Source organism: Oncorhynchus masou, chromosome 17 (genome assembly GCF_036934945.1).
Source record: "Oncorhynchus masou masou isolate Uvic2021 chromosome 17, UVic_Omas_1.1, whole genome shotgun sequence".
Lineage (NCBI taxonomy): Eukaryota > Metazoa > Chordata > Actinopteri > Salmoniformes > Salmonidae > Oncorhynchus > Oncorhynchus masou.
Window position 1 is genome coordinate 30,710,380 of NC_088228.1, and position 19,024 is coordinate 30,729,403.

At 44.2% G+C, this 19,024-nt stretch overlaps 1 protein-coding gene across 1 annotated transcript in view; it reads left to right on the forward strand.

Annotated features, from left to right (window-relative positions):
• Positions 1-19,024, forward strand: part of LOC135558837 (acid-sensing ion channel 1C-like) — a 194,913-nt gene that overhangs the window by 162,907 nt on the left and 12,982 nt on the right. Inside the window, exons 2-3 of the mRNA XM_064993003.1 lie at positions 8,222-8,372; positions 8,779-8,906. Coding sequence (XP_064849075.1) covers positions 8,222-8,372; positions 8,779-8,906 — 279 coding nt within the window. The remainder of the gene's footprint in view (positions 1-8,221; positions 8,373-8,778; positions 8,907-19,024) is intronic.

Consider the following 19,024-nt stretch of genomic DNA (forward strand, 5'->3'; position numbering starts at 1 on the left):
CCAAGCCTCGTCAGTGGAGAAAAGTAATTGAAAGATCTGGTGATAGACAGCAATGATAAGATAAGTGTGAATGTTGGAATGTCAGGTGAGTGTGGAATAGTTTAACTTGATTGAATCCTTCTCTTTGTAAAGTGTGCTGGGACCATGTGTGAAAATGCACTTTAAAATGGATACAACTTGGATAGTGAAGCACAAGCTTGGATATATTTATTTTTAGCTCAAAGAGGAGCAAAGTGTCTCAACAGCACATCTCCATCAATCCCTGTTCTGTACCATTTTCCAGGTGGTTACTTAAGCAAAAAGGTCAGAGGAGGTGTGGTATATGACCAATATAGCACGGCTTAGGACTGTTCTTATGCGCGACGCAACGCGCAGTGCCTGGATACAGCCCTTAGCCGTGGTATAATGGCCTTAATAACACAAACCCCCGGGGTGCCTCATTGCTATTATAAACTGGTTACCAAAGTAATTAGAGCAGTAAATATAAATGTTTTGTCATACTCGTGGCTGTCAGCCAATCAGCATTCAGGGCTTCAACAACCCAGTTTATTAAATGCCTTATATCAGGCGTTTACAGTAACAGCCTGTAAAGAGAGACAGAAGGAAAGAGAGCAAGGAGAAAGTGGATGGAAAGAAGTGGTGGTAAAGTAAGAGGACCCTAGGGAAGGTCCATATTGGGGGGTGGTAGCAATTATGATTATCATGCATGGCCACAATGTGACCTCTGGTAGGAGGTTCCTAATGGAAGCTGTAAATTGTCCTTTGGTCTCAAGATGCTGACTAGGGAGCCTTTAGAAAACCAAGTAAAGCTCTATGGACCTCTGGACCTGCATGGCCACAATAGGCTTTTGGAACAAATGGGCTTTAGCAATTAACTTCCCTGGTTAAATATTCCCGGAGACATCACAGGTTCCCAAAGAAATAGAGTGGGCTGTAAATCAATGCGGATGGTTGATCGATAAGCAGGCAGAAACGGTCAGCAATAACTCTTAGAGAGGCGGTATTGCAAAGGTAATTCATTTGTTTATTTTAAAATCAAGACTAAAGCACATTATTAATGTGAAATTAACTACAGTAGTAATGCTAAATTACTAAATTACTTTTGTGTTATTTTATTCCTCGGAATGATTAATAATTCATAGACAGCCATTGTAACTACTGTAAGTGGTTAACAAAAGGATTTGTTAAGGATTACATGTACAGAACCTACCATAGCTAGTGAACTGATTTTGAACCATTGTGCCCCATTTATTTAGCAAGGTACTTCAACCAAAAGGGGCATGGCAACAAGCACAAAATTAACTTGTGTTCCATTTCAGCACCAGGGGTTTAAATTCATTCAAAATCAAATTCAGATATAGGCTCCAGCTCCAGCTTCATTAAACGCCGAGAGATAGTCAGTAGTCAACCTTCATTCCAAAGATCTTTTCATTCTATTCATTTTTCATTCAACTTGTTTGTAGACAAAATCATCAAAGCAAAACTGTTTTAAATCTGGCCTTGTTGTAGATTGAAGTGTTCTTTATGTAGCAAAAATAATGGGGAGAGGGAAAGCATAATTAAAAGGCTGATTTGACAAGACCCCACAGGAAGGCGTTTAATGATCAGATAAGACATGGTGTTCGTTTTAGAACTCAATTGGACTGTGCAGGCAAAAGGTCATTGAAGCCAAAGATTTAGGCAATGCTTCATATCAAATATGGTTTTATAGCTCTCGCAAATGCTTATTGTAACCCCTTATTGTAACCCCTCAAATGTACTGTACCCTGTTTTTATTTATTTACTTTTCTGCTCTTTTGCACATCAATATCTCTACCTGTACATGACCATCTGATCATTTATCACTCCAGTGTTAATCTGCAAAATTGTAATTATTCGCCTACCTCCTCATGCCTTTTGCACACAATGGATATAGACTCTCTTTTTTTCTACTGTGTTATTGACTTGTTAATTGTTTACTCCATGTGTAACTCTGTGTTGTCTGTTCACACTGCTATGCTTTATCTTGGCCAGGTCGCAGTTGCAAATGAGAACTTGCTCTCAACTAGCCTACCTGGTTAAATAAAGGTGAAATAAAAATAAATAAAATAAAATAAAAATGCGAGTCAAATCTTCACCTACCCTTTCCCTCCTAAAACAACCTGGTCTCAGAGCATTTTATATTATTCTGTACGTAAATCCGAGACACTCCATTTAGTATGATATGTTATGGTATGTATGGTATGTATTAATCTATGGTTGTCCATCACCCGTTTTGTATATGTTATGAATTACAAATTTGCAAAAAAATATAGGTGGCTAACGTTTGCTAGCTGGCTAATGTTAGGTAGGCTAGGGGTTAGGGTTGAGTTTAGGGTTGGGGAAGGGTTAGCTAACATGCTAATTAGTTGCGAAGTAGCAGAAAAGTAGTAAGTAGTTGAAAGGTTGCCAATCTGCTAAAATTGTTAAGTTATCTGTGATGAGATGGATTTACATTTACTATTCTACATCTAGTCAATGAGAGGCTGTCCTCAACAGGAGAGACTCTATCATATCCTGTTTAATATTCAGGACTATGTTTTGATGCAGCCTTTTTGCTTGAATGAGATTTGGGGACTCCACGAAGCGCATGGTTTAAAGAATGTGTCATGCCAGTTTATGAATATCAGAGTATCTTTGAGAGTTTTATGGATGCTTTTGACATTCCTGGACCACTTATGGCACATTATTGCAGCATTACACTCATCACTGGGAGGCTCAACATTACAAACACAGACAGACACCTGGTTCCAAGGGGAATTAGAAGGAAAAAAGGCAAAGAAGTAGGCTGAATCTTAAAATAAGTTTGCAACTTTGCAGTAACAAAGGTGTGACATGCTAGCACAGGAGGTCGGTGGCACCTTAATGAGGGAGGACGGGCTCATTGGTAATGGCTGGAGCGGCATGGTATCAAATGCATCTATCACATGGTTTCAATGCCATGTGATTGATGTGTTTGATGCCATTCCATTTCCTCCGTTCCAGCCATTATTATGATCCGTTCTCCCCTCCGCAGCCTCCACTGCTTGCTAGATACAGGTGACTGCCTGGGTAGTCTTTGAACATCTGTTTCAGTGTTTTTGAGCCTCAATAAGTATCTGCTACAATTACTGTAGGACTTTTCCCAATTAGCAGAATATTATGTCTATTATACTCCAGTGGGGGAAAAAACCTGTACCACACTTGCAAGAGTGCTGTGCTGACATGGATCTCAATACTCTTGGGTCCAATTTCCTCTGCCTAGCTGGTTCTTGAGGAACCTTGAGAGGCTGTCCGAACAAATCAACAGAACGGTGCTTCATATCTGTTAATTGCGTCAAAGCTCCCTGTGCCTCATTGCACCTTTTTTTGTTTGTTGTGAAACTAACAATGTAGAACTGTCTAAGACCCGAAGAACCACAGACATGTGGTCAAAGGGACATTTGATATTGCCGGATTACTGGAATACATTTGAGGTTCAAATAGAATTCTGAGGGTGTCATTTGAGGTCTTGCCCATTGGCTAGTATCTGGATTGCTGTTCCCTGGTTTATCAATAATACCGTTTTTAATTGATCACGTGGAGAGAAAAAAAACTGCTACTTTTGCGGCACTAGCAGAGTGTAGATATCAGTGGATGGAATCAGCCCTTCTTTGTTGCATTAACACTTTTTGCCGTATTTCATTCTGGAGCACTCTTAATATTTATGCGTGAGTGGTGGAAATACCTGTCGCCTTACCCACCCCCCATTTTTGCCATTATTGGAGTGCCTATTCCATCACTGGAGGGAAGCAATTTCACTCACTGGCTCCCCCTCATTCCCATTCGACTCTAGAGAGAAGAGAGTGAGGAGGGGAAATAGCTTTATATTCCTGCTTTAAGTCCAAAGACCAAAAGTATCTCCTCCAGCTGAGCAGGAGGGAGGAGTTGAGAGCTTTCTAGGCAGCTTCTGCACAAAAGGCACAAACCACTGGAAACTGGGAGCAGCATTGCGGATATGAAGAAGAAGGTGATGAGGGAAAAGAGTGAAACAACATCTGAGCAACAGGGTATGTCTTTACAGATTTCCTAAGTGACTGATTGCTTCAGGAATTGAACTAGACCCCTGCATCTGCAACATGTTATTATCACACCCGTTCATCTGTTGATGAGAGACTAGTGTTGGATAATAAAGAGAGGAATTCTGTCGATCGAGAAATTAATGCGTCATTTTTTATTAAATCGTGATGTAAATCAATCGTGATGTATATCCCTAAAAAGTCAAATACAGTACGTGCCTTTTTGTTTGTTTGGTTTGCAAAGACTATTCAAGCCTGAGTACTGGACAGCTGTGTGTATCTGGAGCATCGGAAAGGATATTATTTTTATGTTTTGCCTGGGATTTTTGACACCAATTCAACCAGAAAACCCATGATTTCTGTATGTAAAATGAATAGCCCGAAGCTTGACTAAAAAGACTGCCTTTTGCCTTGAACCGTATGTGTAGCCTTGGAACAGAGATCATTATGGTAACTGCCCCCACATCAGAATCAATCAGCCCTGGGTCTCTACCTAACGATGCCCAGGAGACCACTATCCAGAACAAAACAGGAAAGAGGAGGAAGAGCATGCTAAAACAATCATGGATGGAGATCACCGTAGCTTTCATGAGGAGGACAAAAGTCCACGGGCTGATGTTCGTCTTCTCCCCAGACAAGACCCTGACCCAACGGATCCTTTGGCTCCTGGCCTTCTTTGTGTGTGTGAGTCTCTTGTTCACCTGGTCTTGGAACCGCATCCTCTACCTGATGTCCTACCCGGCCGTCACCAGGATTAAGATGGAGTGGACTCACAACATGTCCTTCCCGGCAGTGACCTTCTGCAACCACAACCTGTTCCGGGTGTCCAGTCTGACCAAGGTTGACCTGTACCACTGTGGTTACTGGATGGACCTGATGCACCAGAACCACTCGGTTTTGGAGAAGAGCCTGGCACTTCTGAGGGACAACCACAAGTACAACCTTCTCAGCCTGCTGGACTTCAACGGCTACACCCCGCCTCCTCGTTACCATGTCAACACCACCGAGATGATTGGCAGGCTGGGCCACCAACTGGAGGACATGTTGCTGGAATGCAGGTTCCGGGGTGAAAACTGTACTCACCAGAACTTCACCACTGTATGTAAAGTAATATAGCCTAGAGATATCACAAAAGATGTCTGTGTGGGGTTGCTGATGTGCGTTTTGTGTACAAGGTATTAATAAATCATTCAATGGTGTGTTTGAATGATATTCACTCTAGCGGATATTCTCTGGGCAGGCTTGAAGACAATGACGTTTTAAGGCTTAGCCACCGGTATGGTGTCAGATGGATTTGTCTTGACATTGTCCTTTTCTTTTTGTTTTGCTTATACAACATAACATAGTTGTTCAGTGAGTTGTAAGAATACAAAAGAATACAGATACGCCTAGTTTATAGGATGGCATTGATCGGGTAGAAATACGGTTCTTTTTTTCCCTAACATCCTAACAGTTGCGCATTGTTTGCACGTTGGCTGATTTTCGAAGCACAGTGGTACAGTATAACAAAGTCAACCCTCAAAGCTATCACATGACCTCTCGAAACATGAACTTCAGTAAGTGCTATTCAAAATCACTCCGCCTTTGTGTCCCTCTCTCTTAGCAGGGGAGAATAATAAAGGCATCAATAATTCAAACATTATAAATGAGTACTAATGACAGTTCCAGCGTTTCAAATGAAACATCTGGACATTCTATTGACACTGTCCGTCCATTACATGAGCTTATTCCCCAGAGAGATGGCTGGCTTCATCCTTCAAAATAAGCCCCAGACTGCACTAGTCTATAGCAGTCGGTTGCTCTCAATCATTTTTACCTCAAAGCTATTGGCAGTCTTCAAACAGATTGCTGTTCAATTTGACATGGAAAGAAAATGTCATTGTTCGGTCACATTCAAAAGCTCGCTAGACATAACCAATTTATCAACAGTATAAGACTGGACAAAATATGAATAGACAACTTGGGGCCTGTGTTTAAAGAGAGTTTACCTCAATTACGAAATGACAAATTGGTTTCCTTACCCTGTAAGCAGTCCATGAACAAGGTATGACAGCAGTCAAAGCATGGATTGTGTCATTTCAAGTTTTATCCAATTATATCAAATTCCATCTAACGGAAGACTTTTGTCTTCAGGTGCCGCCTTTTGACAGTTTTGACGGAGATTTCCCACAAAGATTAGGGACTTCAATGTGAGGCATGCAAGGCTCGTTATAGGGATTTTATTACATTCGAGCTGCTGTTTTTATAAGGTTAAACCGAAAAGCGTTAGAGTTCCATCTGACATTTTGGTTCTGGCAGGGGCCAGTTGCTCAGAGGGCCTCATTATGGACAGGAGGGGAGAGGAATCTGAAGCCCTGTCATGTCTGTCTGAGCCCATGTGGGTCTGAGATGGGACATGGAAGACTGACTCTGATCTCTGGAGAGAGGCTTTGTTATGCTATCAGAGTCATCCCTCTCTCTAAAAACTTTCACCACAATGGATATTGAAAGGAAAATATTTTGCCCACGCCATAGGATTCCTCCATATGGGTTTCCTGTTTCTCTTTAAATGTATAGCTGTGGGACCAGAGCATTGAGCCAGGAACAGCAATGGTGATTATTCTGGCAACAGGGCTTGTCTAGACCATGCTCATGTCTGCCAGTGGCTATTAAATACTGACATATTACGCCCCAGCTCAAACCAAATGGGATTTGGCAGTGTAAAATGAGTGGTGACCTTATCCATCGTAAGGCCTTATTAGTTAGATGAGACACTATTCTCCCGACAAACGGGTGTACCTTGTACACGGTAGTTGAAATAGCAAAACAAGAGAGGCAAGCAAGTCTCATCCCATGATCTTGGATGTACAATATGTCCATGTGTACAGATGTAGGGTCTTCATTTGATCACTCTTTTGTTGCTGAGAAGTTTCTTGCACCAGCTTTGTGATTTACATAAATTAACTGAAAACCCATACTTATTAACAGTTTTGCACTTTTCACGTAGCTTACTTTTGGCCAGCAAATAACCTAACCACCGATCAAGCAACATTATGGACTAAACGTTCAAATCCTGTTGTTGCAGGATCCTTTTGCTGTGACATTTATGTCCAATTAAGACCCGGCATCTGTGTGTACACTGTATATGCCTATACCTTTGTGCTAAATCACTTTTCATTTCCTGTGGTTACTAAGATACACGTGGAGGATAACTGTATGACATACAGTACATGCTTAGTGTAGATAAAAACCCTCTGAGCACTCCATGGCCAATCAATTCCACCTCTGTGAAATGAAATCACTTACGCAGCCAAATGGACCTAGAATTCAAAGGCCTTATTGCATTTACCCATTTTAACTTTGACTTTTTAGTTATAGCTCACCAGCCATGAGTGTCAGTTATGAAAAGCCAGATGCAGCATTCTAAGAAGCTCCTAAGGCTAACTTCTGCTCTGTTGGCAGACATGAGAGGAAAGTTGCCCATCTCGGGGGGAATTTGTCAAATTGAAGAAAAAAAATACACGAAACGTCAATGTAACTTGTGAGAGGTGCCAAAAGAACACGGTGCTGTTACACTGGGAAATCAGCACCGTACATCTCTGAATCAGTAAAACTAGTTGGGTACAGCTACGGGCTAAATATAGTGTGCACCAACAGTTAATATTAGATTACCATTGATCTGCAATGACATAAATTCACGCTTTCCTAGGGCCCATAATATAAGTCATTTCCTAATATAAATTGCATTTGAACAACTTAATTTAGTGCTTGCTGGGATGGGAGAGGGTGGGTGGGTTTTGCCTATATTGCTTAACAAAAACGTTCTGTTTTAATGGAAAATAAGTCAAAAAATAAGTCCTAAATAAGTATCTACTAAGTATTTACTCAGGGGGAATATAAAATGGGGCTGGGTAAAGATTGCCCGTTGCTATGTTACCGGTGTTCATTTATTTATTAATTCATCAATCTATATAGCATCTTGTTTGGTTCAGTGTTTTCTCTGATAATGACCTCCGAAGCTTACCTGCCCAGCAACCCTATCCCCAACTGCAACTTGCAGTAAATTAGTCTTGACAGAGAGCAAGACAGAGAGCAACCATTACACAAAGTGACTGTGCTGTTTACTCGCTATGTCAAAACAATGTTGTTCCGTTGAATGAATGTCATTTACCTTCTTCTTCTTGCAGATTTACACGCGGTATGGGAAATGCTACACCTTCAACTCTGGCTTGGACGGCAACCCGTTGTTGACGACGTTAAAAGGCGGGACAGGAAACGGGCTGGAGATCATGCTAGACATTCAACAGGACGAATATTTACCTGTTTGGGGAGAGACAGGTGAGTACGCAGTCGTATGACATACCGTAACTTAGTTAGAATCCCACAATAACTAATCTGTCCATTTTAATGCAGTAATGACTGGATTTTGGGCCATGGTAGAATGAACTTTGAAAATCAACCAGCCAACTGACATGCATTCAAGGTGCCTTCCTAGCACAGAATTTCACCTGGACAGTATTACAACAACAGATAATGCTGTTCAAACACAACATTTTAATGTCTCCATCTTGGAAAAAAGGGTTCCTTCTTAACAGTGCATTTCAACATTGGCTTTACCACAACAACCGATATCCAGTAAAAAACACCCCATTCCCAACACACCACTTAATGACTTCACTCCGGGTAAGGAGAGGAGCAGAGGTTTCTGTTGTCACATTCTCTGGCCTGCTGTATGTATCCACAGACGAGACCTCGTACGAAGCAGGCATCAAGGTTCAGATCCACAGCCAGGACGAGCCTCCTTTCATTGACCAGCTGGGATTTGGTGTGGCCCCTGGTTTTCAAACTTTTGTGTCATGTCAGCAGCAACTGGTACCTAATGCTCAGCCTCTCACACAAACACCTTTCCCTCCCTCCCTTCCTTCCTTCCTCCTCTCGCTCTGCTTTTTGTCTGTGTTTTTATCCAAACCTCCAACCCTTCTTCCCCGTCTTGTCATTGGCTAAACCTACTGTGTCTCAGAGCCTGGAGCAAAATCAGTTGTGTTTACCATTCATGCATGGAATAACATGCAGCCAGGGCATTAGCTAATCCTGGACAACAAAAAACTGTCTAATGACACTGAACTGAAGTAGTAACAATGTGGTATTCACTACCCACTATGTATCCAACAATGGATACAGAGGGAAAGACGGATTGGATGTACCAAGCAGACACTGTCTATACATTTATTTACACTGCTATCGGTGGGCCAGAGCTAAAGTACCCCACACATCTCAGACAGCTCAAAAGTACATTTTTCATATAATGTTGCTGGCAATGACTGATCCCACTTAGGATGGGAGAAAAGTAGTATAATATCGCTGGATGCTGCATAAATTGGATTCAGTGATGCGTAATAACACTGTGTAGAGAGAAACAACATTCGGAAGACTTTGGTTTGCTTTTCACAAAATGCATAGAACCATAGCAAGCTGTTGTTAACTTTTTTGTAAGAAGGAAAAACATTTCAGTGTGAACTTTGTAGCACAATCACCGTGGCTTTGCAAGAGAGGGCAAAAGAAATGACTAAGCTTGAATTGCTGGCCGTGATTAAAGTGTAGTCAGAATTGGCTCCCAAGAGTAGCACGCATTCAGCAGAAATGACACACGTCTTCAGAAGCTCTCTTGCTTAAATCAACGCCACTCAGTAGAAATACAAATCACGGAAATTGAGCATATCTGGTACAGTGTATCAAACAGATGTTCTAAGGATTTCGTTTACCTTGTGTGGATAAATTTCAGATGATATTGAAATTAGAGCTGAAAAAATACTTTAGGCTACAGTGCCTATAAGCATGGTCCTATAAATTAGCCTATATCTGATTGGCCCTGTGACCAGTCAAAATGTAGCAATATTCCCTAGTAGGCATCAGCCAGTTGTCAGATACGAATATTAAAATAAGGCAATATTAGCACCTCGAGTGTCATTTTCATACTGAAACGTCCCCGAGAACTCCGCTTTCCTCGTGGTCGCAATGGCCATCCTTTTTTTCAAATCCTTAGGTCATCTATTTCACTGTCCTGCCATTGTCACTAACTGTAATAACAGGGCAGGATAACAGCACCCACAGATTTTTTTTATTTTACTAGGCAAGTCAGTTAAGAACAAATTCTTATTTTCAATGACAGCCTAGGAACAGTGGGCTAACTGCCTATTCAGGGGCAGAACGACAGATTTGTACCTTGTCAGCTCGGGGATTTGAACTTACAACCTTTCAATTACTAGTCCAACGCTCTAACCACTAGGCTACCCTTATGCCAGTGAATGTCAAACATCAATTTCCTTGATCAAACATTAAAATAATGGAGCCTTGTAGACTTAAAAAAAATGATAATAATGAATCTCAAATAGCTAATTGGCTAATGCTATGGGTCATTAACAGACCCTCTTAGCAGAGTATTTTCCCTGTAATCAGTGGAGAGAGAGAGAAGTAATCATGTTTGGGGTATGCTCCCAAAAATTCCCTGGACTTCATTAATAGAACAGGGAGGTACGCCCATAATACCCACATTGATTGTCACATTAAAACCCCAACCAAATCAAAACATGTCATGAAAATGAGTAATCATTTTAATGCGAGAAAAAAAATACTGTAGCATCACACTGTTAAGGAAAACTCGTTCCAAGGAACAGGTAGAGCTCATTATTCTGTTTATAAGAGTTTATTCATGCAATTGCAGGGGAGCTCACACTCCGGATGAAACTGGAGAGGAACTGAACTATTGCTGATGAATTATACTCCCATCTACACAAAGAGCTGTTTACCCTTCCTATGGGAGGCAAGCTTACATGAGAGATAAGGGGTACTTGGCTCCAATTTCTTAAAGCGTCGTACAAACAAGAACAGGTTCTAACCAGTTTTCACAGCCTATGTGTCTAAGATTGGGGAGTGATAAAGATCTTTAGAGCCTAAATAGAGATAACAAGAATCCAGCCTTTGCTGGGCCTTTAGACAAGGAGACAGTAACAAATCACTATTTTGTGCAGTGTATGAAGAGGGTATAGGACATATAGTATTATTCAACTAAAGCGTTTACATAGCATTAGACTGCAACAGACCATTTTGCCCCAACAACACACTATCAAACCTATTGCAATAACATGCCACTCAGCCTGCAGCTTACGAAGTCCTGTGATTATAACTTGAAACAGTGACAGGAAGGTGAAATACAGCTGTGATCTATTGACAGATATTTCCTTTGGCAACCACTTTATTGTGAAGGACCTCAAAAAAGTGTCATCGGAGTCTCAATGTCATGTTTTATACACTCATAGAAGATACTCAAGTCACAACTTAGTTTCTCTTCAGAAGTTAGTGAAAACTCAGGGTTTGTATAACTTTTCCTGCTGACTGAGTTACAAAATGTAATTATCAGGATAATACATAATTACCAGAAAAAAATTTGAATACATGAAACTTACACCTTGACCTACAAGTTATTCAACAAGTTATTTTATCCCAAAGAAGATTTCCTATCAAGGGGCTCTTCAAAACCCCTCTCTCCATATTCAAAAGAATAACATGAGTGCATGTAACGGTTTTCTTCTGGGGAAAGAGAGGCGGACCAAAACGCAGCGTGGTTACTTGTAAACATCTTTAATAAAGATGAACAATCTACAAAACAAGAAATGTGGGGGAAAAAAAACGAGAAAAAAAAAAAACGAAACAGCCTTATCTGGTGCAACAAACACAGAGACAGGAACAATCGCCCACAAACACAGTGAAACCCAGGCTACCTAAGTATGATTCTCAATCAGAGACAACTAATGACACCTGCCTCTGATTGAGAACCATACTAGGTCGAAACATAGAAATAGAAAAACAAACATAGGATGCCCACCCCAACTCACGCCCTGACCATACTAAATAAAGACAAAACAAAGGAAATAAAGGTCAGAACGTGACAGTGCATCTCTAAAACAGACAATTGGACACCACAATCCAAACAACTCTGAATTCAACTGACTTTCCCTGTAAAATATCTGTTGTATAATACAGCAATTTAATCTCCTCTAATGACTAGAGCAATTAATTGACATTAATTGTACTGAATTGATTATTGTGCCATATAAATCTGGACGGATTCAACTATCATACCAGTATCACCATCTCAAATCAAATCCAAATTGATTGATACATTTTTTAACCCCATATCCTTCGACTCTTTATAGCTTTTCAAACCCTTTTCAGAGGAACTGATGAATACATGACTTATCATACGTCCCTTCACCAGAACCGCCCATATCTACCTCACTACAACCGCATGATACAAACATGTAACCCTCTCACAATCTCAGTGGAAGACAAGTCTGACCTAAAAGCCAGTCGTTAAAGGACACATTAATTATATACCAACAAAACATAGAATCACTTGATGTTGAAGTTTAGAGCAATATGTTTACAAACACGTCCACCAATCAAGCTTTGAGCGGGTATGATCAATTATTGCAAGATGGCTGAATGACAAGAAATCAACGTTTCTGAACTAATTTGGGCTGGTATCCTCAAATCTGGGTACAGCTGTTTTGGGGCTCAGTAAGATGAACACCAATAGGCTGGATGGCTGGCTGACTGCTTATATTCGGGGTCCAAACCCTGAATGTTGTCCTATTCGTTAATGCATCACTGTTACTGCTCTTTGTTAGTGGTGACGTGTTTACTGGTCCCTCCCCCAGATGAGACGTCCTATGAGGCCGGAGTAAAGGTTCAGATTCACACACAGTCAGAGCCTCCTTTCCCCCACCAGCTGGGCTTTGGGGTCGCCCCCGGCTTCCAAACGTTTGTTTCCTCCCAAGAGCAGCGGGTAGCGTACCGTATGTCTGTCTGGGTATGCTGCATGTATGCCACAAGCTAAGAGCCACCCAATTACATTCCCCCTTCAAGTCTTCATGACGGAATGGGCCAATCATCTCCCTCCATGTGGCTGTAGTGACTACATTTCAATGTCTGTCCCTTCCTGGTTAATCTCTGTCTTCTGTCTCATTATAACTACCATCACTATGGATTAGGAACACATAATACTATCCTTTTCACTTCAGCTAACACATCCAGCAGTCATTATCCATTCTTTGTCTTCATACAAGCTGTTGTATATGGTGCAACCAGTATTATTGTGCAGTTGTTTTGTTTAGGGCTTTGCATTTTAATGTTTCAGACTGGTAGGATACTCTTCATCTGCTTAATGTCTCCTAATGGCCAATCGTTGTGTTTAATGTGGCCCTTTTAGAGCACGGTTCGATCCGTCGAGAGGATCTGATATTTCCTCCGGGTTTTTATTTCCTAAGGGGACAATGGTTATGAGAGCCTGTAGGCTTATTGAAGACTTCAAGTTTTACATTTTAAATCACTTCAAGACTTATGCCGGGCGTACACAACTTTCAAATTCCAAACATAAGGATTGACGCTGGTACAGATGAGAAGCAGGTGCAGGGAGTGAACATTTAATAGCAACAGACAAGGAATAGGACAGGACACCGTCGTGACATGAACACATAACGACATTAATGCAGGCGCAGGGAACAAACAGTGAAGCAGACAGAAATGGGGAAGGCAATCAACAAAGTGAAGGAGCGCTACTGCACGTAATTATGGTGACAGGTGTGCGTAATGAAGGGCAGCCTGGCACCCTCGAATGCCAGAGAGGGAGAGCAGGAGCAGGAATGACAGAGCCTCTCACATTAAACAACCGTACTTCCTGACGTTTTTTGTCTTGCACACATAATGGTGCAATCTCATAAATGTTTTCAGTCAGACATTCATGCTTGCCATACAGTTGAAATATCTAGCCAATACATTTTGAACTGAATAACATTACTTGTGAACTTCAGAGCTGTAATGATGAGACACTTTGGCTTTGGTTCAAGGCAAGTGTAAACGCATACTAGTAGTAGTCATCGCTCCTGCTTGAGAGTCTACACATTCTGGGTGATGCAATATAACTTCATCATCTCACTGGCTTCTTCTCTGGCGAGCTATCATTGGCTATTGCTGATCACCGTTCTCAAAACTTGTCATTGCCACATCGTTTAGTGTGTGAACCACTAAGTTGGCAAGACAAAAAAATATAGGGAAGACAGTCGTTTAATGTGAGTGTAACGAGTTTCTTCTAACTCCTCCTCTGACGAAGAGGTGGAACAAGGATCGGACCAAAATGCAGCGTGGTTAGTTAGATACATCTTTAATGAAGATGAACAATACAAAACAACAAACGTGGAAAACCGAAACAGCCCTTATCTGGTGCAACAAACACAGAGACAGGAACAATCACCCTCTGGCAGGTAGAGTAGGCCAGAAGGCTAAACTGGGTAACCTAACCTCTATCAAAATAAAAAGATGGCGGAACCGCAAAAGTTCTTCTGTGCAAAGGTGTTTATTTACAAGTGATTCCAGAACAAAAAACAACAGTACTGCCATCAACGTCTACCTTATGGGACAGCTTAAAAACAATGCTGCCCCATCCACAGCTCAATCCAAACTGCCTCTTTAGAGACTGGAAGAGAGGCTCCTTTTGTAGGGCTAGCCCCTCCCCTCAGAACAATTAACCCTAATTAATTAATCAATTAACAATACAAACCTACATTTTCCATGAACTAAACATACTAAAGGATATACATTGCAACACGGTTTTAAACAATATCACAACATAACATTTACAACATTACATCACTACTGACAATATCTTTCAATATGCCCATATGCATTAATGAGCCATTTGGGACAGGCACTGTAAAGCCAACCCAATTCCCTTAGCTCGGGTCCTTTTCCAGCATACCCGGAAGCTACAGAGATGGAGAGAGAGGAACAGAACAAACAAACAATGCGCTCATCCACAACATTGATAAGTATAATAATTATTGTATCTCTCAAATATGAACATTGACAAGTGTGAAATGCATGCACCAAGACAGAAGTTAATTTGTGTGTCGACCCACACTTATCTTATAATGGCGCAGGGAGGAGTGATGAATATGTGTGTGCATTAAAGAACCAAATGCTGCCCGCGGCCAGTGACGGACTTCTACGTCACATTACCTTCCTCCTCTCCTGAAGCGACCATGTTCGGGAGCCTTGATAGGTAGTCCGCAGTAACGTTCACTTTTCCTGCCTTGTGACGGACACAGAACCTGAAGGGCTGGAGCTCCAGATACCACCTGGCCACACGAGAATTCCGGTCCTTCATGGTCTGGATCCAGGTCAGTGCTCTGTGGTCCGTGTGCAGGTCAAATTCCCTCCCAAGAAGGTAGTAACGGAGGCTATCTAGGGCCCACTTTATAGCCAGGCACTCCTTTTCGATTGTAGAATACCTGGTTTCCCTGGGCAACAGCTTCCGACTCAGGTACAGCACAGGAAGCTCTTCTCCTGGCTCCCCTTGGGCCAGTACAGCTCCAATTCCTACAGCCGAAGCGTCCACCTGCACGAGAAATCTCTTCTGAAAATCAGGGGTGTGGAGAACAGGGAATGAGCACAGTCGTTTTTTCAGTGTCATGAAGGCTTCCTCACACTCCTCAGTCCACTTCACAGGGTTGCTGGCCCCCTTCGAAGTGAGGTTGGTCAGAGGGACAGCGATGGTCGAAAACTGTGGAATGAATCTCCGGTACCACCCTGCCAGACCTAGGAAGGACTTCACCTGTGTCTTGGTTCTGGGTCGAGGGCTATTCCTGATGGACTCCACTTTCTCCACCTGAGGCCGAACTTCACCCTTACCCAGCTGGTAACCCAGGTACTTTGTCTCCTGTTTCGCCCACTCACACTTCAGGAGGTTAAGCGTGAGGCCTGCTTCATGGATCTTCCCCAGGACTCTGCTAAGATGCTGTATGTGCTCCTCCCAGGAGTGGCTGTAGATCACCACGTCGTCCAAGTAAGCAGCACAGTAATCGTCACAGTCCTGGAGGACCTTGTCCATCAGCCTCTGGAAAGTCGCAGGGGCCCCATGAAGGCCAAACGGCATGACCTTGAACTGGAACAGGCCCATTGGCGTCCGGAATGCAGTGTAGGCCTTGGATTGTTCATCCAGGGGCACCTGCCAGTACCCTTTGCAGAGATCCAATGTGGTGATGTAATGAGCTCTACCTATTCTCTCCAGTAAGTCGTCAATGCGGGGCATGGGATAGGCATCAAACTGGGAGATGGCATTCACCTTACGGAAGTCCATGCAGACGCGCAAAGAGCCATCCTTCTTTGGGACAATGACAATAGGGCTGCTCCATTCACTTGAAGATGGCTCGACAACATCCATCTCCATCATGGTGTGGACCTCTTCCTTGAGGGCTACCACCAGCCTCTCAGGCACACGGTAAGGATGCTGGCGGACAGGGTTCTGACCAGGTTTCAAACGAATGACGTGTTCTAGGACTTTGGTTCTTCCTGGTCTCTGACTGAAGAGGGCCGGATACTTGCCAAACAGCTGCTTCAGCTCATCTTGCTTGTCTTCTTCCAGGTGAGCCAGTATGACTTCTGCAGTGTAGCAAAATTTTGTGGAACATCCCATTGCACCTCTAACATAAGGGCTACATGTCAATAGTACGATAATTATTAAATGTCAGCGTTGAGGTGACATGTAGCTATTCATTAAACATTCACACTCATAGAAATACCTTAAAGGTTTAATGAATTACCATGAAGCTACGAGAGCGTTACCCGAAATTATGCACGAACGAAAATCCCAAAATATCTTTCAATATGCCCATATGCATTAATGAGCCATTTGGGACAGGCACTATAAAGCCAACCCAATTCCCTTAGCTCGGGTCCTTTTCCAGCATACCCGGAAGCTACAGAGATGGAGAGAGAGGAACAGAACAAACAAACAATGTGCTCATCCACAACATTGATAAGTATAATAATTATTGTATCTCTCAAATATGAACATTGACAAGTGTGAAATGCATGCACCAAGACAGAAGTTAATTTGTGTGTCGACCCACATTGTTAACTTATCTTATAATGGCGCAGGGAGGAGTGATGAATATGTGTGTGCGTTAAAGAACCAAATGCTGCCCGCGGCCAGTGACAGACTTCTACGTCACACCCACAAACACACAGTGAAACCCAGGCTACCTAAATATGGTTCCCAATCAGAGACAATGACTAACACCTGCCTCTGATTGAGAACCATATCAGGCCAGACATAGAAATAGACAAACAAGACATCCAACATAGAATGCCCACTCAGATCACAACCTGACCAACCAAAACATAGAAACATACAAATAAACTATGGTCAGGGTGTGACAGTACTCCCCCCCCCCCCAAGGTGCGGACTCCGGCTGCAAAACCTGAACCTATCGGGGAGGGTCTGGGTGGGCATCTGTCCGCGGTGGCGGCTCCGGTGCTGGACGTGGCCCCCACTTCACCGTAGTCCTCCCCCACCTTGTCCGCTTCCGTGACCTCCTAGCCACGGCAACCCTACTAAATAACATGGGACAGAGGGGCAGCTCGGGACAGAGGGGCAGCTCGGGGCTGAGGGGCAGCTCGGGGCTGAGGGGCAGCTCGGGGCTGAGGGGCAGCTCGGGACTGAGGGGCAGCTCGGCACTGAGGGGCAGCTCAGCACTGAGGGGAAGCCCAGTACCGAGAGGAAGCTCAGTCAGGCAGTTGAATCCAGCAGATCTCAGCTGGCTAGCAGTTCTGTCAGATCCTGGCTGACCGGCGGATCCGGAAGAGTCCGGCTGACCGGCGGATCCGGAAGAGTCCGGCTGACCGGCAGAGTCCGGCTGACCGGCAGAGTCCGGCTGACCGGCAGAGTCCGGCTGACCGGCAGAGTCCGGCTGACCGGCAGATCCGGCAGAGTCCGGCTGACCGGCAGATCCGGAAGAGTCCGGCTGACCGGCAGATCCGGAAGAGTCCGGCTGACCGGCAGATCCGGAAGAGTCCGGCTGACCGGCAGATCCGGAAGAGTCCGGCTGACCGGCAGATCCGGAAGAGTCCGGCTGACCGGCAGATCCGGAAGAGTCCGGCTGACCGGCAGATCCGGAAGAGTCCGGCTGACCGGTGGATCCTGGCAGACTGACGGCTCTGACTGCTCCATGCTGACTGACGGCTCTGGCTGCTTCATGCTGACTGGCGGCTCTGGCTGCTCCATGCAGACTGGCAGCTCTGGCAGCTCCCTGCAGACTGGCAGCTCCCTGCAGACTGGCAGCTCCCTGCAGACTGGCAGCTCCTTGCAGACTGGCAGCTCCATGCAGACTGGCAGCTCCATGCAGACTGGCAGTTCCGGCTGCTCCATGCAGACTGACAGCTCTGGCTGCTCCATGCAGACTGACAGCTCTGGCTGCTCTATGCAGACTGACAGCTCTGGCTGCTCCAAGCAGACTGGCAGCTCTGGCTGCGCTAAACGGGCAGGAGACTCCGGCAACGCTGTAGAGGTGGAAGGCTCTGGCAGCGCTAAACAGGCGAGAGCCTCCAACTGCGCAGGAGAGGAGGAAGGCTCTGGCTGCGCTGAACAGGCGGGAGACTCCGGCAGCGCAGGAGAGGAGGAAGGCTCTGGCAGCGCTGGAGAGGTGAGGCGCACAGTAGGTCTGATGCGTGGTGCTGGCACTGGTGGTACTGGGCCGAGGACACGCACAGGAAGCCTGGTGTGGGGAGCTGCCACCGGAGGGCTGGGGTGTGGAGGTGGTACTGGGTAGACCGGACCGTGCAGGCGCACTGGAGCTCTTGACCACTGAGCCTGCCCAACCTTACCTGGTTGAATACTCCCGGTCGCTCTGCCAGTGCGGCAAGGTGGAATAGCCCGCACTGTGCTATGCAGGCGAACCGGGGACACCGAGCGTAAGGCTGGTGCCATGTAAGCCGGCCGAAGGAGACGCACTGGGGACCAGATGCGTAGAGCCGGCTTCATGGTATTTGGCTCGACGCTCAATCTAGCCCGGCCGATACGCGGAGCTGGAATAGAACGCACCGGGCTATGCACCCGCACTGGAGACACCGTGCGCACCACAGCATAACACGGTGCC